This window comes from Amphiura filiformis, chromosome 17 (genome assembly GCF_039555335.1).
Source record: "Amphiura filiformis chromosome 17, Afil_fr2py, whole genome shotgun sequence".
Classification (NCBI taxonomy): Eukaryota; Metazoa; Echinodermata; class Ophiuroidea; order Amphilepidida; family Amphiuridae; genus Amphiura; species Amphiura filiformis.
In genome coordinates, this window is record NC_092644.1 from 51,644,086 (window position 1) to 51,666,538 (window position 22,453).

Consider the following 22,453-nt stretch of genomic DNA (forward strand, 5'->3'; position numbering starts at 1 on the left):
TTTGCGTTATGATTGTTTAATTGAGGTTTATTGAATTATGCCATTGGGATGAGGCCATTGTGGTCCATAGTGAGACTTATTCAGCGATTTCATACTTATTCAAAAAATCGTAAAAATCATCCAAATTCATTTGTACCTGCTTTTATTATTAAGCCAAAATCCATGTACTAAAGACATTTTTGTCGATACTGCTGTTTTCCTCGTTTTTTGCTTTTTGCAAACAAATATTTCAGAAACACCTTAGATGTTAATAACTTGTCCTCCACTTTAAAGCAATTTACACAATTTGAATTTTCTTACACTTTTCATGCTGGGATCACTGAATGGGCCTGCAGGGTAGTTAAAGAAAATTATTAACGTGTTTGATGCCGATGTGCCAATATATGGGTTTGCGAAGTAAAATATTTCATTCTCGCCTTTTTATACATCATATTACTCATATAGATATCATCTTCGCCCTTTTCAGAGCATTTACTGGAATTGAGAGGAAAGCTTACAAAATAATGCTTATAATTATAAGCTGTTATAAAAAACAGTCCCTTATTCTTGATAAACAAATAAGCCTAATCATTATTTTGTGTTCCATCATTGCTTACTAACAGAGAAAGAGCTTTGCGAATTCAAGTGCTTAAATAACATCAATTGGGTCGTTCCTCGTGGAGCATTTTTCCAGGATGGTACACGGTGTTCTGTCGATTTCAGAAACGAATTATTAAAATGTGTACAAGGAAACTGTGTGGTAAGAAAACTCAGTGATTTTCTCCTTGTTCCTCTCCTCCATTTTCATCATTTTATTCTCAACTCATCTTTTTGTTAACTAATTCTTCTTTATCTATTTCCTCGTCTACAAACCTCATTCTTTTTCTTTCATTCGTTTTTTAAATCCCAGTTATGCAGTTATGTTGTTTTAGATCTTTTCTCCTTTTCTCCTCCTTCTGCTTTTTTTTTCTTCTTGTTCATTTCTCGACTTATTATTCGTCGTCTAAAATTCGTCTTTATAGCTAGTTTGATCAGCTCATACTCGGCGGGAACAAATTTTACCACTACGCCGAAAAGTAGACCCACGATTAGAGTGGTATAGACTATAGTTGACATGTTTGGTCTTTATTGTGCGTATTTAAATAAAGTAGACAGAGTAGATGTCACAAGACAATTCTCAAAATATCCGCGATGTTATAAGGCCCGCCGATTACGAGCTGATCAAACTATACTTTCGTACTCTACCTATATTTTCACTTTTTCCGTTTCTTCTTTTCTTCGTTTTCCTTTCCAGGCTCCTTATTAATTATTTCTCCTATTAAGTTACAATCAGCAAAACGTTCAGATCATAAAGTATACCTTCTTTCATTATTGATCTATTTCCTCAATTAATTTGTGAGAAAGTCCTAAAATTTGAAAGATATTATTAGTTTCACCTATAATTATATGATATAAATAGGCCTATTTATAATGATAATATTTATTATGCACTAATGGATGTCCTTTCCATTTCACCTGCAGGAGTTTGGTTGTGACAACAAGATAGATTCAGGCCAGCGATTTGACAACTGTCGAGTTTGTGGCGGAACAGGTTCTTCTTGCTCCCCTGTCACTGGACTTTATAATGACGGAACACCATATCGTACGTCACGTCCAATATTAACAAATGTATCATCATTTCTGATATTTTAAAATAAATGGATGATAATAAATAATTAATTCTGAAAGATATTCACACATGGTAAACGATAATAATGTGTATTTAAAGTATTGCAAAGTGTGCAATATGAAAATGAGAGAATTGTGCAATATGAAAATGAGAGAAATTTCACGATGATGTAATAAATCCCATTTCTTCAAATCAATTTCAGAGTTAACGTCTTTTCTTGATATTCCTGCGGGATCAACTTCAGTTGAAATCAGCAATACAACTCCATTAACCTCGTTCATGGGTAAGTCTTATTCATAATCATATATCTATTTGGCATGCGTATTTGAGAAATTATACCACCGCGGGACCGACATTTTGAAACTGCAGCTAATTAGTTTAAGATCTTACCATCAGCTCTCATTTTGTTTCTTTAGCCCTCAAGACGACCAGTGGCCAGTACTTGTTTGGTAACGGTCCTCAGCCGGTGAGTGGAGAATACTACACAAATGGAATATTTGTTAAATATTTCTACAAACTTGGCAGCGAGGATATCGTCATTGACGGACCAACACCCGTGGCATTTACGGCCGAGGTGTATCGAGTTCAGAGAAGTCAGAGACCCACAATCTCATATACATATTATACTTCAAATGGCGTGGCACCACAACCACAACCAACACAAGCACCTTCCCCCACCTATTATTGGCAGACCAGGGAAGGTCCATGCAGTGTATCATGTGGTAGTGGTAAGTTATGTTACGTTACCAGCGCCTGACAGAATGATTAATCAGCATTGTAAACTACGTGTTAACATGCGCCCTCACATTACTAAAATCAATTCATTATACTTATTAAATGTTTGGCTCGAATATTTTGTCCGATCAAAATTCTGACATATTGCAGACTATAGACCTTTTTCCCTCTTTCCCATCATGCACTATTCCAGGGGGTATGAGTGTCGCAAAATACATCAACTCCCCGGGGAGTACAGAGTTATGTGCATTACATTCTGGAATACGGACATTTCGGCTGGTGCCTTCATCACCAAAAAGGCATCCCCGATAATCATGATAATGGCGCACGATCACTACTACATTTCGGGGGCAAAAAGCAACATTTCTATGCCTTATTGACATGGTGTCGTCGCCAAAAAAAGTTTCCTGTTATTGAAACCTAACTTTGTATACATTTTATAGACCTAATGGTGAAAAACTAATGACGGGACACGCAGTGATATTTTGTCGGCGTCCGTCTCACTTTTTTTCGGAGATGAAAATAAAATGTAAACAAAATCTCTTACACATACCGTATTCACTCGATAGGTAGCACATGTGCTTCCTATCGAGGGCTTTGAAAACGTGCAAAACGAAAAAAAATGAACAGCGCCATCCACAAAAGTGACAAAAGTGTAAAGGGTTTTGAGCAAATCATCGATACACATAGCTATATACGAACAATTAAACCTACAAATTTGTGTGTTAACTACATTAGCTCAGTTGGTAAAGCGGCAGAATTTGAATCATCTTAAGTAGAGCGAACTGAGCTGGAGTTCGAGGCTCGTTATAAACTTTTCTGTTGATTAATTTTTATTTTGGGGTTTGAGCTTTTTGATAAATTTAATCTTTTTTGCTTTGTTTTTCATTTTGTTTCTTTATTGTTTCTTATTTGCTTTATTTTGTTTTGTTTTTTCTTTTCTTTTCTTTTCCTTCTTTCTATTCATACTGGGGTCATGGGCTGTTTATTCAACAATGTAGTTGGGTATGGCCTCAATGTTAAAATGAGGTGGTCATGGTCCTCTTTGCCATTACACGCTACAGAAATTCCATATTTTTCAAAGGCTCTGATGATGGTTCCTTCTATCAAATGACTATCATTGAAGACTGAGTTCCGCAGTCTATTTCAAAATACTGACTTCGTTTTACATCAAGAAGGACACAATAACTGCGACTTAAACGTGATATGGACATGCTTTTTAACCGCAAAGAAATCTTTTGCATTTTATAATTTTAACCTTATCCATTATACTTTTATGATTTTGTGCAATACGAAAAATAGCGTGTTTAGTGAGCCAGATTATGCGGTATTTAGCTGGACTGCCACGCAGTCTATATTTGTTTATGTTTTACTAACCATTGCAAATCTAGACTGCGCGGTAGTTTAGCTAAATAACGGAAAGATTGTCTCACTATAATAGTATAAACACGCTCATTGTGTGTAAAAGCCGCTCCGATTCAATTGTGGCTGTTACATTGTGTGCTTTATTGAATCAGGGACCTTGTATAGAGGCCCTGCATGAAATTATCGATGGCTCCAGACAAAGGATTTGAACCGGTGTCCTTCACCGTAGTTATAGCGGAGTGCAGTCCATTCAATCAAATGTTGTCATCAACCTATTTGATCGTAGTGCAGGGTTATGTGTGTGAGACGAACTGTCACGGTAGATTGCAATCATGCTTTTATTGAATGTATTTGAGTAGTCCGCCATATTTACGGGATGATACGTCACATGCAAGGCCTCTATATGGAGGGACTGTAAACGGCTTCCACCCATTGTACCATGCGAGTTGCAGGTTTACAAATTATCCTCAGTTGAGCAAGCATGAATAATACGTTGATCAATAGACCCTACGAATCCAAGCACAGTTACAACACAGCGCGTGGCTTGTCTTGTACATTGCGAAATGAGCCTACATGTTTGCCTATAATGACAGACTCTAGAAATGCCAAGAACATAAATCTTCAAAGAACATCATCTTAAGAATTATTTCAGTATCGAAATCAGTAGGAATACCAAGCGTACGGTGTACACATTCCAGAAAAAATATAATTTTGTTTGTTCTAGCATTCTGTATCTCCACAAAATTATCACATTTTGTCTTCAAAATCCTATGAAATGATTTTCCATGCTACACAGAAATTGTGTTCGACAAAGGATAGACATTTTACACAATTTTACATAACTTAAAAAAGATATTGGAATTTTTTTTTTTAATATTTAGTAGGGCAACATGAGTAAATAATAAAATTCAAACATAGCGCAACTCGCATACAATCGAAGGTCGAAAAGATAATCTGATAACAATAGCTTGACAATAATCTGTTTCCAGTCCCTGATTAAATGGCCAAAATACGCCAACAATGACATAACAGCAAGCCAAAGACGAATTCTGATCACCAAGTGGGTTGGAGAAGTATATGGAAGGACATTGCATACAATAAAGGGAACCAGACATAGACCTACTGTACATATTTCGATGAGCATAACAAACACCAATTGGTGTCGTATGACCTTTGACATGCATGCATTCTTTTGTCGAGAGTGACATGGTCTTTCAGTTCGTGCCGAGTGTCTATGAGCGTGTTTATAGTGAGACAATCTTTCCGTTATTTAGCTAAACTACCGCGTAGTCTAGATTTGCAATGGTTAGTAAAACATAAACAAATATAGACTGCCTGGCAGTCCAGCTAAATACCGCATAATCTGGCTCACTATAAACACGCTCCTTGTCAGACTTGACTATGCATCAGTGGTCATGAAAGGATTCAATTAACCTCTGCCCCATTAATCCCAAGCAATTGTCTGAAATTGCTCCTCGGAGATGTATCATGATAGTCATATAACGACCAAAAGATAAATGACTGACTATCATTGAGGACTAAGTTCCGCAGTCTAGGTGAAGCTGAGTCCTATCAAAATCAAACAGGAAACAATTTCGTGCCTAATTTTAACACCGGGATTTTTTCAAATGCATATCCAAGAACTATGTTTTTATTCAACATTTTTATTCAACATTACTGATTACCGAGAATTTTCAAAGCAAAACGCGTATTTCTGAATTGTGCTGAGTTCAACATGTATCGACCGACTTTTAGCACGACTATGCGTAACAATTCGCAAGGGAAATGTTACGTGTAATCCGATTATCACTGTCAGCTGGATCACGCTTTTGAGTTCTGCACCACGATCGATATGATCGCAACACAAAGTCTATGGCATTCAACGCCATTTATTGTTCTATTGTGTCCCAGCAGCTATGTCTGCCAATTGAAGTGTAGCATGCATGTGTGTAGAAATGCATGAAATTGGATGTCGGGGTGAAATTTTAAAGTTGATCCAATTATTCGCCAGCGAAGTGTTACGTGTAATCCGATTATCACTTTGTCTATTAGAACGAAATGAGCGTATTTATTTGCCTTCAAAAGGTGCGTGATCCAGTTACCAAGGAGTTATGTAACCACTCCACTTTTATTCCAACTGATCTCTAATTGTTCCTTTGGTAAAAATAAATAAATAAATAAAAAGCCCACAAAAAAACCTTCAAGAATTGTCAAATGTAGGCCTATATTCGTAGTTAAAAAAAGACCTGTAAAACAAACATGGCAGAGAAAAAAAAACTAAATAGTGAATTACTGAACAGATTTGAACTTCATCGAGTCTCGAAGTCCGGCGTTTTCCAAACTGAGCTAATGGGGTTCAGACATACATTTGCAGGTTGAATTGTTCGTATATAGGTATGTTTTGAATAAATAACCCATGACCCCAGTATGAATAGAACAAAAAAGAAAGAAAGGAGAAAAGAAAAGAAAAGAAAAGAAAAGAAAAGAAAAGAAAAAACAAAACAAAATAAAGCAAATAAAAAACAATAAAGAAACAAAATGAAAAACAAAGATTAAATTTATGAAGAAAAGCTCAAACCCCAAAATAAAAATAAAGCAACGGAAAAGTTTATAACGAGCCTCGAACTCCTGCTCAGTTCGCTCTTCTTAAGATGATTCAAAGTCTGTCGCTTTACCAACTGAGCTAATGTAGTTAACACACAAATTCGTAGGTTTAATTGTTCGTATATAGCTATGTGTATCGATGATTTGCTCAAAACCCTTTACACTTTTGTCACTTTTGTGGATGGCGCTGTTCATTTTTTTCGTTTTTGCACGTTTTCAAAAGCCCTCGATAGGAAGCACATGTGCTACCTATCGAGTGAATACGGTATGTTCTGCATCGCTCCGTAACTGCATCACTCGTGTATTCAATAATTGCATACTTAGTAACATCGATGGCCTTTACGATAATCCGCATATAATGGATCAGTATGCCCATATTAAGAAAAATAATTGCAAAGGCCTGGCAAAGACCATCGGATGCACACGATCTATGAGGTTGATGAACTACGTCATACCCCCTGGAATAGTGCATTGTGGGATAGAGGGAAAAAGGTCAATAGGCCTAATCGCCGCCAAAATTAAACTCGGAATGATTTGTCTGACACCATGTTTAATAACCAGACGTAATATAGGCCCTACTGCGCATGTCAGCAAACAATCACGGCGCGCCTTTTCTCTGACATCGAGGATGATCAGGCCCAACACATTTCGATCTATGGTGCCGGTGACAAATTTAGACAATTATTGAGTCATTTGAAAATTACAAATATTCAAAAACGATTTGTTTTCCATCCTTATCTAAAACATGTCAGGTACAAAACAGGTCTCAGCCCAGTGTTTCTCTTCATCAACGGGTACCGTCGTGACAAATACGTTCTGTAACCCCGCAACAAGACCAGCAACAACTCAGCAATTATGCAGTCTCCCTGTCTGTCCGACACCGGCAGGACCAAGCAACTACTGGATGGTATCATTCGGAACTTGCGATGTCACATGTGGATATGGTAATTATAATGATATATAAAGACCCTTTATTGTGACGCTCATCGTTTTCTCACCAGTGTAGCAGGCTTATAAATCAAATTCAAATGCCCGTTGGTTATATTCATGATATTGGCGCAAAAATGCAAAATGACTGCTTATAATTATATTCTACCTCTGAAGAAAATAAAACGTACCTCTCCCTCTCTTTTAACGTATCTCATACTAGTACTTTCCCCCATCTCCTCCTCTTTCTTCTTCATCATCATCAATTAATCTTCATTTTCCTTGTATGATCTTTCAGAAACAGGAAAGCATACTTTATCACCCTCTTTCTCTCGCCTGGTGTTCATGTTGTAATACCTACACCTTTTACTTTCAGGAATGAAGTCACGCAGTGCAATTTGTTATTCACCTTCACAAGGCAGGACGGTCGCCGATAGTGAATGTGACCCAAATACAAAACCAGATACCAGCCCTCAGCAATGCTTTGAGCAAGTATGTAATTATTGGATCGAATCGGAGGGTCCTTGTAGTGCAACTTGTGGTTTGGGTAAGATAATATTATTTGATTTATACATAAACGCTAACGAATTCATCGTCATTTAGAGCAATCGGTTCTGTCATGCTCTCTTTCTTGGCATAGGGCATATAGGAACTATTAATTAATAAAATTCCCTTTAAAAAGGGATGTGACGGGACAAATATGATTCCTCAATCGTATGTGAATACTTTATACCGGGACTTTATAGAGCGGTGTATAATCATCCCGGGATAATCATGATATACAATGCAATTATCATTACTGTATTCGAGGGCTAATCCTATCAATAATACCCTAACCGTTTGCATACCCTAACCACGATTGACATCATTAATAGTTGGTCCATAAAACTTCACACGAAGGGCAATAGCAGCTAATAGCTCGCGAGTCAAAAGTATACCTCAATCATACTATAGCGGTATATACTTTTGACTCATAACTCGCTGCAATTAACTGCTTCTTCTATAGAATTATCCATAATCCCTCTATGTTCTCCTATTTTACAATTTTACAGGAACTAGTGTGAAATCTTGGCGTTGTTTCTCGCCATCGAGTAGTGAAATAGTCGCAGACAATATGTGTGATGCATCCTCGAGACCTGCGAATACACAACAATCATGCTTCGTCACCGAGTGCAATGCAATGTGAGTCAAGTAAATGAAATCCTAGTGGTTTAATATCATCTTGCCTTGTGCCTGGCTTATCATTAATAGGGGCTTCAGACTGAGAGTAAATGCGCTATAAAAACAAAATCCAAAAGGAGGGTATCTCTTCAACTATAGGCCTAGAGAGTATTATTTACAGAAACGTTCTTGCTGCGCTGATTTAATGTTCGGTCTTAAGTGTAGCCCTACTTCTTACAATATTAACATTCAGCATGTTCAGTTGCTGAAAATCAAAGTCTTTATGTTGGTGTTTTACCAGTATATATTAGATAGAAGTTCAATCTTTGCCTGAACCCTTGCAAGAGGATCATGGATTAAAGAACTTAAAACCATGATCTTCCTCTTCTTGCCTTAATATTTTATTAAGAAAATGTCAAGAAAATGAAAACCTAGTGGTTTAATACCGTATCATCTTGCCTTGTGCCTGGCTTATCATTAATAGGGGCTTCAGACTGAGAGTAAATACGCTATAAAAACAAAATCCAAAAGGAGGGTAGGCCTATCTCCTCAACTTTAGAGAGTATTATTGACAGAAACGTTCTTGCTGCGCTGATTTAATATTCGGTCTTAAGGGTAGCCCTACTTCTTACAATATTAACATTCAGGTGCTGAAAATCAAAAGCTTTATGTTGGTGTTTTACCAGTATTAGATAGAAGTTCAATCTTTGCCTGAACCCTTGCATTTACAAGAGGTTCATGGATTAAAAGAGCTTAAAAACACGATCTTCCTCTTCTTGCTTAATATTTTACAGTTGGGTGACTTATCCATTCGGTGATTGTGATGCCACTTGCGGCACAGCGTATCAGTCTCGTGCGGTCATATGTGCAATCCCTAGTGGGCAAAGTCAGACACGGGTACAAGACAGCGAGTGTGCAGGTCAGACTAAACCAGAGACAACTATATTATGTAATCGTGACTTACCATCGTGTGGTGTGTGGCACGTCGGACAATGGTCACAGGTAATTATTCATTCATTTTCTCACAGTCCTGTAGGCCTATACTGATTAAAGTAAGGGAAAGCAGTCACGATAAACATATTTTCCTTTCCGGTGAGGAACTCGTAGCGGATGAAACACTTCGAATATTAAAAATTGATTTGCAGTAGTGCCATGTATATAGGGCACCTCGAAACCCGGATTTCCCTGGACCGGCCAGAAACTGGGTCCATCTTTCACTAGTTTACCGGTCCGGTAATTTTCCGCAATGCCCCAAAATGTCCCATAATTTCTCGATCATCCTGCATAGGGTAAAATGTTTTTAAAGCGCTGTTTTCCTGACTTCACGGTTGAATCTTGCATGTGTCAAATGTATACATATTTTTCACGCAGAAAAAAAAAATCCCTAACGATTTCTCACAAGTTGCAGTCCTGCTATGTGTGCTTCTGCCCGGCTTCTGCTTTCAAGCGTAAGCGAATATCTTCCCGACATATCCAACTCCTTCCTTTATAGTATCCACTGCTTAAATCATTCGTTGTTCTCTAGTGTTCAGTCACATGTGGCAATGGCTTCCGATTCCGGACCGTGGTTTGCCGACCAGAAGGATACGAAGCCTACCCTAATCCGCCCGCTCTGAGTGACAGTGAATGTCGGGAAAGCAAGCCGTCCACACAACAATCCTGTGACAGTGGAGTTATTTGTACAACTACGGGTAAGGAGTCAAGACTAGCTTATTCTCTATACCAATGATGCTAAACTCCGTGTCTTTTTTATGTCAAATTTAATCTCAACGGTTAAAATAAGTCGTCCTAATAACCATCATCCAAATAAGTTGAATATCACAAATGTCCTTCAAGCAAGCCCTGGTAAATATTTAACAACACCATAGATCCCCGTCTCACACCAAAGACCATATCAGCACCTTTAGTCAAATATAAACCCAAGTTTTGGTTTCCACTAGCTCTCTGTCACAGAAGTGGTGAGTCTTTTAAGGTCACATGCATACCCCGGGGTACATACCAGGCCTAGTATTTTAATTAGGGATTCAATCATGTTTCACCGTTGTTCATCACCGATTAACAACGATGCGTCCGCGTCGTCGGAGTGGTTTACTTCGCGAGGGCAGCTTTAGCTGCCCGAGCGAAGTAAACCACGCAGACGCGCCGGACGCGAGTTGTTAATCGGTGATGAACAACGGTGAAACATGATTGAATCCCTTTCAACAACGAAAAGAAGCTAAAGATCGTACCGGTGATCGTATAATTCACGATTATTTTACGAGGAATGTCAGTTAATCATTGCCACTCAGCCTTTCAAAAACTTCGATGATTTCTCTGTTGATATCAGCAATAAAACTACAGAATAAAACGGCAATGTTTAACCGCTACCTGTAAAATACTGAATTCAAATTGTAAGCTTGCATACACACAAAGGTTCCAGGCATGACGAATTTTACGCGCTCTCGCGTAACGCGTAGTCTCGCTCGCGTTCGCGTATACGCTACAGTAAAAGTGTGGGTTCATCACGGATTAACAACGGTTGAAACCTGTACAAAGGTATAGGAAGAGTTGTTGAATATCTGGTCATGATCTAGATAACACGACACACAATGATTCAAATTATAATTGGCCAAAATCATTTCTATCGTGTTTCACTTTCCGTATAATGTTTCCTACCGTGATTTGTGCAGATATCTGTGCAGTTTTCAAATTTTCCGATGTATTTTTGAAAGACCATGTATCCTCCAAATTAAAATCACGCAAATGTTCGTATTTCTTTTTTATACAGACTACTACTGGGCCCAAGGCGATTTGAGTACCTGCTCCGTAACATGTGGTACTGGTATTCAGACATGGGAAATAATATGTGTAGCATCGAGTGGACAAACTATGTCAACAGTTGCTGACTCCTTTTGTCAGGGCCTGCCACAGCCACCCACTCAGGATTACTGTGTTGAACCAGCATGTCCAGGTGTCTGGCAAACATTGTCCTACGGCCAGGTAATTTATGACAAAAATAGAAACGGCAACATTACGTTACCTTCCCCCGTGAAAAACGGTACCAGTATGATCATTGCATTCATTTACCTATCATGCCTATTGGAGATACAACCTGATTTTTTCACATTCCCGGCGGCTCCCGTGACCCGGGCAGTATATGACCCATATTATGGCGGAATGAGGTACCTAATGTCAATTAGTCCACCTGCAGATTCTATAATTCTATAGTTTGTGTTTATTGTGGAGAAATTTCACATTTATTTACTTGAAACTAAAGAAAAATCCACAAACAGTCAGCTCTGAAATATGACAATGAAATTTCCGACCTATGGGAATTATAAAATGAGGGAACATCTGTTCCAAGTGAGAATTATTTAGAGTGAGCAACAAAGGATCGGGCATTGTGTAGGTTTGAACCACAAACCTTTTGTACAATGATTAGCGCCTTACAGATATCATTACACATGTGAGTAGGCCTATGGTTAGGGTATATTCAGTGTACCGTTACTCCGCGGACCGTATACTCGTTTGTGCACATAGGATAGGGGAACACCCTGGAAATAAATGATTTTTCTTGTCTTACCGCCAGGGCCAGTTTTGCGCGCTTAAAGGTCCACAATCTATGGCCTGGTCAACTGACCAGTTGGTAGGCGACCTTGTCCTTACAGATCACACTCCTGTATACTTCTCTGGACTTAGGTGGTGTCTGGACTGACATGCCCTGGGCCACATCTCAATTATGTAGTTCATTATTCCAGATGTGGTGGTGGACCTTTAAGAGTATAACGTTGACCATTATCTAGGGCAGCTTGACAGAAGATTACCTTAACCACAGACAATGTGTGGTCAATTCATTTCAGTAACGGACAAGTGTTATGCTAGAAGCATATATTTGGCCACAGAATTGTGAAATAATTTTTTTGTCCCCTTCAAAGAACCCAGATTTATTAATTTCAATCCTGGTACATGCAGCTATTACATACTCAACTCCACAACCCGTTCTTAATTTTCAGTGTTCAGTAACATGTGGCTTGGGAACACAGAGTCGTCAAGTACTGTGTCGTCCTGAAGGCTACGAATCACTAGCTAGCCCTCCCATTCTACCCGAATCTCAATGTACACTGGACACCAAACCAGAATCACAGAGATCCTGTTTCGGCACCTTGATGGCATTTTGCTCTATGACTACGCCAGAGTCTGGACTAGGTAAGCTTTAAGGGTACTTGTCCATCAATTTCATTCAGGGGCGTGTTTGAAAAACGGCACAGCGCATTAGTAAAAAGAATAAAAAATACTAAAATTCACACCAGGGTTCGAACCACTGGCAAGGCACTATGAATGCTAAAGATGCCTACTGTGCCACGGTGCTTGTGGTTATCATTCGGCGATTTTCAAAGATACACATATCAACACGTTACTAGTGTATTGAAAATCAGATTTTGGTAGGAATACAGTCATAGAAAGACATATGACTCTATACTTGTCTGTTTGTTTTTCATTTAATACAAATTAATTTTGATGAATTGAACTGGTATGACTCTTAGGACTCGTGATAAATGACGATTAATTTTGTAATAATAAAATTAAAACGCTGGGTCATTCACAGCGTCATTGTAATTCTGGTCAAAACCTGGGGAGCGACCACGCACATTCGTGTATACTTGCGCGATTGATACTCAATGAGGCAGACAATACTATTTGAATATACCGCCCTTATGTATGCATCTGCTTGACATATATGGTCACTTGCGGGAAGATATACTATACCCTAATACATGTAATAACTTACAATAGATACCCCTTGAGAAATACAACTAAGCAACTTAAAAAACTATACAATTAAAGGAACTATTAACCCTATTTTGCAACATGGCTGCCAAAAGTTAAGTTCTGATACGGTATATCAAAAGTGAAAATGTCTATAGTACTGTTTTAACTCGCCTATTTTGATACCAGAATATTATACCTTTATATTAATATTCATCTGAATCAAAATAATTTTCACTACTGTCCAAATCAGTGTCTAAATCAATGTCCAATTCTTCAGTGTTCACATTAGTTGCCACATCATGCAAATATCTTGGAAGTGCTGGCTTGGAATACCACATTGGCAAACATTTGCCCTCTCTCAAAGTCCAACCATGTTGCAAAGGTGACGGTGGAGCATCTGGGTTCATAAAGTTGAACCAGATGAATGCCTGATAGTTTCCTCTTGTCACTCTCAAACTGTGCGAATCGTCATCAGGAGGGATTCTCAAAGTTGACTTTCCCTTCGTCGCTTCCCATTTCTTAGCTCGCGCCTTCGTGAGCGTCTTGCTTGTTTTGTCTGTATATATATGTACCTGATTGTGAATTGGGTCATGTCCTGCAGTCACTGGGATACTTCTCCCAAGTCCCTGAAGAAGTTTACGAGCATCCCCTATGTTCATGGCACTGTCGAATACGGATACTTGTCCATGTCCATAGGAACTAGATGGACATGGACATGAAAGGGGGTGATTACATTCGGAATCCCTTCGTTAAACAGTGTTAGTGCACAGTTATAAATACTCTTCTTCCGTTTGATTCCCAGTACACCATCAATTTGGTGAGCCACATGTCATTGATGCAGAAGATACAGATGTTGTGCATAAAATACACACATAACTTCAGCTGAACTCTGAATTATACAGATGTTTATCACAAGTAAAATATTCAGTAAAGGTTTCTGTAATAGCAAAGTATTCGTATAATATTATCGAATTGCAACATATCTTGCAATAAATGGGGGCTCACTTACTGAACAATTTTGATTTTGAGATCTATGTTTATTGATCCTATTGTGACATTCGCCTAGGCTTGTAGTTGGCTTTCAAATGTTGACAGTTTTACTATATGGGGTATGACACAGCCATTGAAGGCACTTAGTTTTCTGCGCATACACTTAGCCAGGACACTTAGATTTAGATTAGATTAGATTTATTTTTATCTTTTCACTCATTACATGATACAAGAATAATACATAAGAATATTACATTATAAAGATATAAATAATAATACATACGGTATATAATAACTATGGAAATGCATAATACAACGATGAGTGAAGGAATTACAGTTGAGGCCCAAAGGCCTGTAGCTCTGTAACCCCTTGATACAGGTATATGACATTTATTTGACATGGCAGCAGGTTGGTAGACAACAAAAATGCTGAGTCGAACCAACCAGCTTTCATGTCTATCAATGACATATCCTATAGATATTAACATTTAAAGCCATATTATAATATTTGCTGAGGAAGACGCCCTCACTGAATTTTTAAAATTCCTTTTTTACACGATTAAATTGTACTTTATTAAACCAATATACCCTGCAAAAATCAAGACTCTAAGTGCTGTAGTTTTGTTAAAATCCGTGATTTTGAATTAAAGGCTGATTCGGTGCTTTATTATTACGATGGAATTATTAGTCGAACGCATACATGATCTTACTATAAATAGGCTAATGTTGTATCTATGTGAGTCCATCAAAGGCTCCGTCAGTTTCCATCCAAATGTCGCCAAATTCATACGGGAGATCGAGGAACATACCGAGACGCAAGTGAAGAAATTTGGTTGAAAATGATCAAGAATTGGCTGCAAAAACAGTGAAAATATGAGTAAAAACGGGGTTTTTGTTATGAAAATCGGTTACCAGCCTACGCGTCACTGCAGCTGGCCGGCAGCGCGTCGGCGCCGCGTGCGTAATGCGCATTGCGCAAATGCGCGCGTAAACGGCGCAGAGCCACACGACTTGCGAGCCAGAGACCAGTGGATATGATAATACGGAAAGAAGGAAAAATAAAGGACAAAAAGGTACATGGACGGGTCACGGGATACCGGGTGAACACGTCCGCAGACACGCTATGAGAGGACGTAATAAATACGGGAAAAGATGAAGCGGTACTATAAAGAAAAATAAAATTAAAATGGGAACAAAAAGGTACGAGTAATTAGGCCAACGGGTTAAAGTAACTAAATGAAACGGGAACGAAACAAAGAAGGAAAGAAACTAATCAGGAATTGTAAGAAAAAAAGAAGCTAAAATAATGAGAACAGAATTAAGTAAAAAACATGGAAACGGGAAATCACAAGCAGCAAAAAAAAAAAGATGCTAAAAGGGAAATTTAAGAAAGAACAGATTTAGAAAATAATGATTCAATGATTCTACCTGTTCAGTATTTCTTCCTGTTATAGTGAACGCTCCCATTTACTCATCTAGCGGGGACCCGCGCGAAGCGCGGGTATCCCGCTAGTGTTCATAACACACAGTACGTCACGGCGTGCGGGACGGTGATATACACAACAAAGGGTCGTACCACAACATGACCGAAGGAGTGGTACGTATTGGCGACATGTGCGCTGGTAGTAAATTCCAATTTTCTTTGCTTTGCCGTAGTTGGCAAAGAAATGCTAATCTATTTTGTTTGAAAATGTTATAATATTGCTTTAAGGAAAAAACAAAGAAAAACAAAATGCACATATCAAAAGATAATTATTGAAAGTAAATTAATGAAATTAGTCACGCGGGCACATAACTGGACAGGTACCGGTATGACTACTTATTTTTCACTTGTTAACCATTTTATATATACTTACCGTTGCAAATGTCTGATTCATTCATATAGAATACCTATGGCTGCCATTCAATTGGGACCCTTGTACCGCCACCTGTGGCTACGCAACACGGACACGCCGAGTTTGGTGTGTCCAAAATCGATATAATAATTATGTATTAGTAGACGACGATAGTGTCTGCAATGGCCTTTTGAAGCCTAGTACCACTGAGGTGTGTACCGGACTACCAGACTGTGATGGAGGCCAGCAACCCCCGACCAACAATCCAGATCAAGGTATGCATCCACAATAATGGTAATTCACTGCATTGAAATCTGAATTGAATTGAAATGAGTTTGGGTGATTTTCATTTCAGTGCTTGGGTATGAATTGAATTGGATTGGAACCGAAATAATTGTAAGCAATGAAGAATTGGAATGGTATTGAAATCATTTTGAGTAATATTAATTCACTGTTTTGAAATTTGAATTGAATTGAAATGAATTCTTGGTGATTTTCATTTCAAATTCATTGGAAGTAAATTGGAATAAAAATGATTGGCGTGGGCATGAATTGTGAGCAATGAAGAATGAATATGATTGGATGTCATTGTTTAGAGGTTAATAACTGCGCATCGGTTTTTTGGAGGGCATTGTGAAAAATCTAAACATTTTGCCTTTGGAACCGAGGAATATCCGGAGGGGCGTAGCCCCGAGGGATATTCCGAGGTCCAAAGCAAAATGTTTAGATTTTTCACAATGCCCGACATTACGATGCAAAGTTATTAACCTCATTCATAACCGTCACTTTAATCTCTTCACCTTACAAAATAACACCAAATTTTGCTCAAAAGTTTATAAAAATAGATGATTTTTACATTTTCCCTTTCCAAAAATCGATCAGGCTAAAACAGAACGACTAATAACAAAAGTGCGTATCAGAATCTGTGCAAATATGGTATCGCGCAATCCAAATACGGCAGCCAGCGCGCGCGCAGTTTGTTGGACGCACAATACGGCGAACGCGGAAGTCAATTGTGTGCGACATTGGAACAATTACGCATTTTGCGGTCAATTGTGAGATATTAATGACCTCGATTTGCGTTCGCGTTTTTGCAAATAATAAAATATGATTGGATCGCACGCATCGCGTTTATTAATGAGGTTATGAATTATAGATATAATAATGGTAAACAATAATTACAGAATCATACATGACAATGAGTTCAAAAACAGTTTTTTATTGTCTCTGAGGAGTGAGACTGAGAAGTACACAGTTTGATATTCTCCGGCAGCCTATAACATAAATTAGATCATATTTGAGCAAAATACCAAAAGGGTTAAACACCTATATTTGTGACACCATCTGGTCCATGAGGGCCAAACTCACCGCCAAAGGCAGCAAATTTGAAACTGAGATAAAGGTAAGTAGAAAGAAAGTAGACATCAAAAAACTTCATAACTTTAGAACCAAGTATGCTTGATCTTTTGTGTTTTCAGTAAATGGTAGCCTATTGTATGTATAATGTAATAATTACAGTAACTCAATTTTCAAAAATTCCTTCTTTGGCCCCCATGGACCAGATCGTATCACATTTAGGCTTTAATTAATGGGATGATTAAGTTTTTAATTTTGAAATCTTTTCCTTTCTCTTATAGGTTCACCATGTGCTGGTTTATATACGCGATCATTTAACAATCTTGATCATATCACACAATCTAATAATGGTCGATATTGTAACGAGACCATAGTAGCACCTGTAGGACAGAAGATCCAATTAACATTTCATCGATGCAACATACAGTGTGATGAAGGTATGCCATTGCAATATCTGTGAGAATGTTTGCTTCTTAAACTTCTGCGGGTCACTAAATTCTTCTTGACACCTTTAATTCCCAGAGAAGATATCTTACCCTTCCCAGAATCCTTTGCAACATGATACATCCCCTCATTTCATGACGCTCTCATCACTTTGTACAGGTGCCCAATGTTTTCATTTTGAGAATAGACTGGACTGGCTAAACATGAGTCGATAGTCAAGGAATAAACATATTTCGCAAGATCTGGATGTGCTCGGTTCATTGAGGTATATTTCGTCACTATCAACCCATGTTGCACTACATAGCAAATCAGTACAGAAAGTTGAATGGAAGAAATGCATTATGGGAAGTGTAAGACATCTTCTCTGTTCAGTTAAAAAATATTATCGGTGCCCTGCTATATGTACATGTACCTAGCTGAGATTACCCCTTTCCCATTGGTTCTCATAGCGGTATGTGACCCAGATGTGGAACAGGGAGGGTTTTGTTTTACATCAGTCCAGCTTTCCAGGAAGTGACATTTACCTAAGGCAGTTGGTTGTCAAATGTAGACAGTTGGTAACAGGTGTATAGGCAATCAGTTACATCAGATGATCCAGCTTTTTAGAAAGTGACCTTCACCTGATGCAATTGGTTGTCAAATGTTGGCAGTTGGTTACAGGTGTCATGATAGGCAATCAGTTACATCAGATGATCGTGTTCAGTCCAGCTTTCCAGAAAGTAACCTTCACCTGATGCAATTGGTTGTCAAATGTTGACAGTTGGTAACAGGTGTCATGATAGGCAATCAGTTACAGGATGATCGTGTTCTGTCCAGCTTTCCAGAAAGTGACCTTTACCTGAGACAGTTGGTACCAGGTGTAGGCCTAATACTGGAAGCATTTTTGTTGTTGGATGAATTATTGCCCCTCAAATCTGACAAACTGCTTAAAGCATAATGTGTAATTTTGAACACATTTTAATTTTGTTATTCTTTACCAAATATTATTACATAATATTAGTAATAACTGTCAAGGAGGTTTTCTGATCATTTTAAGCCGAAATAATGAGGTAAAATGAAAGAACCCCACTTAGCCGCTCAACTGTGAAGCTCTATGGGGGAACTGGCGAATAAAACCGGGAATCCCTAGGACATGTTTAGAGTACACCATTGGGTATTACAATCGTGCAACCAGTAGAAGTTCGAAAAAAAAATGAGTGCGTCCTTGTGTGCAAATCGCACATTGCTTGAAGGGATATGCAACATAACGAATTTGTATTACTTCTAGTTCTTAAAACTGAAGATAATAATTTATGGTAATTTTTCGTTAACGAAATGCTTTTTATTGCACAATTGGTATACTTTTCATTCGACCACTGCTCTGTAAAGACACTTGTATCCCGGGCTTGTATCAACATATCTTCATAACAATGATCCACTTTTTGTACCGGGGCCAGCAAAGCTGGCCGCGGTACTTATTAGTTGGATATAAAAAATTGCTGTTTCTAGGCTATGTATGAAACAGAAATTCATAAAGAAAGCACGTACCTGAATCAAGTTGTTTTGATGATGATTTATGCTTGTAATGTGTCAACATATAACTTGTGGTTGAACGGATATCAGAAATATTGTGTTGATTTTGCATGGTAAGGTAAAATAGGTATATGTTTTAGGAAAATAATTTTTCTGAATCTAGACTAGGAAGTTTTGCTGGTTCTCTTCACTAGAACACTTATCTTGGCAGGCTATGGGATCATGTGGGCAGACACACCGGGTACCATACATGCTTTGTGTGTGTTCAGTATCTCAGTGTGTTGTATGGTATGTGATCCAATATCTCTGGTGAGAGCTACCTGCTGAGTTCTGATGACATATTTAATTTACACATCTTACTCTATTCATGTTCCTAGTGCTCTGTCTGTGGTGGTCTGTTATCTTAATATGTGTTGGATAATTTTCAACTACATGTAACATGTTTGACCATGCAACATGCAGTAAACATGGTAAAAGTTGAATCCCTCACATCGAAGACCTGTAGGCCTATTAATAAATAAGCAAGATCACTGAATATTGGAAATATGTACATTTCCTGGTAACACGATGATGACCAAAAGCTATTGATGCACACATCACCTTCAAATATTTGGGTCTATTTTTATGATGACAAATATGTCACAACTAGAATGAAGCTTTAGGGCATAGGTCCTAAGTAATGATTGAATTTTGTTACTAAGAATATTATCAGTAAACATTCAATTATTGGCTTTAAAGGTGCTATTTTTGGGTTCAGTTTTCGAAAAATAATATTTCTCGAAATTTTGCTTGTTACTTTGCATGCTTAAATTCTCAAAAAACAAAAAAGAGCTATGAATGAATTAATCTATACTATAAGGTGCGACCGTCAGTTGTTTTTTAGGCCACAAGACCATTTAGCAATCCATGTGGGGTATTATGTGTAGGGGTGCTTGTACCCTAACAGTGTCTGCTTCCTACTCATGCCATCCAAACCTGGTGATAATAATATTTGAGTAGGAGGACATGTGAATTAGCGTCAAATAGGAATAATCCTTTTCACCATGATTACCACCAATCAACCAGTACTTCCCACCATCCAAAATCTCCCTATTTTGCCAGCCAACAATATCACATAATTATCAGAGATTACCCCATATGATTAATTGCAAGCATCCAACCAAGGCCAATCAATTAGATGTACATCCTTGAATCACAATTGTCATTTTAAAACCATGTCTCGCCTGTCAAATATTACACATTACAAGCATCTTTCAGAAGGATTATTTAATCTTCACATGAAATCATTCCTGTCCCGGTACATCCCTTTTTAAAGGGTTTTTTATTTCCACATCAGGCGATGAAGGTGCTATTCGTGATGGTCATCGATATTTTAAACTCTGCTGCAAAGATGATACATTCCAATGGACATCAATATCTAATGTCGTCCAATTAGAACAGAAGACTACGACCAATGGGCATGGGTACGAGATTAGCGCTCAGTTCGTCAGCAACACAGGAACAGATGCAAATAGTAAGGAATGTTTTCAATTTTAATACTTTCTTATTAATTACGGGATTCACAGCAAAATTCTGTTTCAACACAATATAAATAAAATACTGGTATGATATATACCTCTCTTTGATCAAGCAGAGTGATGGCAAAGCGGAACAACAACCATGCAAGTTTGAATTGGATTGCTTAGCAGTTATATATTTAGGTCAAAATAATTATCAAAATTTGACATCAAGTAGCCAAGATGTACTGACATAGTCACATAAACTTGATTCATATTTAATTTGCTTCAAAAATGCAGGACTTGCACAACAAGATTCCTATTGTGGCTGCCTGCAAAGTACACCGTCGCTGAGGTACCTGACTGGTACAGAGTACCTACACAGAATCAATGCTGATACTGCACAGGACTCACCAGCAGTGGTACTACACTGGTACTCCCTGGTACTGCACAGTATCAGCTGAGCCAAGTACTTTAGTGACAGTGTACCTGTGCAGGCGGCCTCAATAGGAATCTTGTGGTGTTTATGGGGTTTGGTGTATAATTAAGGTAATGGGGTAGGCTATAGGGTTGTGTGGTGGGTGTGTAATGAAAAGGTGATAATCAATTGAATGTTTCACCTTCTTTTCATACCATGCAAATTAAAATGTCATCTTTTTCTCAACTTCCTTTGCAGACTGTGACAAACTATTAACCTCAGCTACAGGTTCCATATCCAGCCCATCATTTCCTTCAACATACTCATCAGATCAGACATGTGTCTCAACTATAGTAGCCCCACCAGGCAGGAAGGTCTTACTAGATTTCCAAACCTTCGATCTGCTTGTTGATGCACCCTGGGCTCCTGATCACTGCTTCTTTCCATCCGATGATAATTTGGAGGTATGCCTATAGTTTTTGTTTTTGTGTTTGTATCTTTATTTGCCTGTCTTTCTTTTCTTCCTTTTCCGTTTTTCCCTTTCAGCACCTACATGACCTAGCAGAACCTTACTGCTCAGTGCTCTTGCATTAAAGAGCAACGATGAAAATAGATCAAATTTTAGCCATTATGTTATAATACCATCGTACTTGGTACAATGATGGCCCACGGTCCCTAGATTTAGCCCATAGTAGCCGCAACCCTACAGCCTAGAGGTATATATTCATATATTACAAGAAGTAATAATTATGTGTAAAGTGTCACAATAAATGAGAAAGCCATGTATGTATGTTGAGACATTTTAGTGCAAATCCCGTTGACATTTTGGTAGTAATAAGGCCTTTCACAGTAACATGCCTGGCATTTTTTTCTTCCATCTTGATCTTCTTATATAAGGTCAAAGGTCAACGCACATTGTTTATCATATTTTCATAAGAATTTCAAGTACCATGATTATAAACTCCTCTTTATTAAAATTGCTCTGGTGTTAAGCATCTCCCAAGTATTAGATAACAGTTCTGAGGTATCGAGGCAGGTTCATTTATGTCTAGGAATTCAAAATAGCCGACAGTGAGTAGTGTACGATGTAGGTTTACAAGAGGGTTTGGAGCAGGTGCACGAGCAGGAGTGAGCAATGTGATATCATGATCTTACAGAAGTGGCACGAATGACAGGAAATCGCGAAATCTGCATAGTGTAAAGTAGGATGTTC

At 38.2% G+C, this 22,453-nt stretch overlaps 1 protein-coding gene across 1 annotated transcript in view; it reads left to right on the plus strand.

Moving 5' to 3' along the window:
* Positions 1-22,453, plus strand: part of LOC140137942 (A disintegrin and metalloproteinase with thrombospondin motifs 6-like) — a 55,333-nt gene that overhangs the window by 22,221 nt on the left and 10,659 nt on the right. The window contains exons 15-29 of the mRNA XM_072159745.1: positions 603-739; positions 1,501-1,621; positions 1,851-1,931; positions 2,065-2,376; positions 7,105-7,296; positions 7,656-7,826; positions 8,332-8,461; positions 9,235-9,442; positions 9,966-10,131; positions 11,208-11,419; positions 12,433-12,625; positions 16,065-16,289; positions 17,652-17,807; positions 20,663-20,839; positions 21,499-21,704. Of these exons, the coding sequence (XP_072015846.1) occupies positions 603-739; positions 1,501-1,621; positions 1,851-1,931; positions 2,065-2,376; positions 7,105-7,296; positions 7,656-7,826; positions 8,332-8,461; positions 9,235-9,442; positions 9,966-10,131; positions 11,208-11,419; positions 12,433-12,625; positions 16,065-16,289; positions 17,652-17,807; positions 20,663-20,839; positions 21,499-21,704 (2,687 nt within the window). The remainder of the gene's footprint in view (positions 1-602; positions 740-1,500; positions 1,622-1,850; positions 1,932-2,064; positions 2,377-7,104; positions 7,297-7,655; positions 7,827-8,331; positions 8,462-9,234; positions 9,443-9,965; positions 10,132-11,207; positions 11,420-12,432; positions 12,626-16,064; positions 16,290-17,651; positions 17,808-20,662; positions 20,840-21,498; positions 21,705-22,453) is intronic.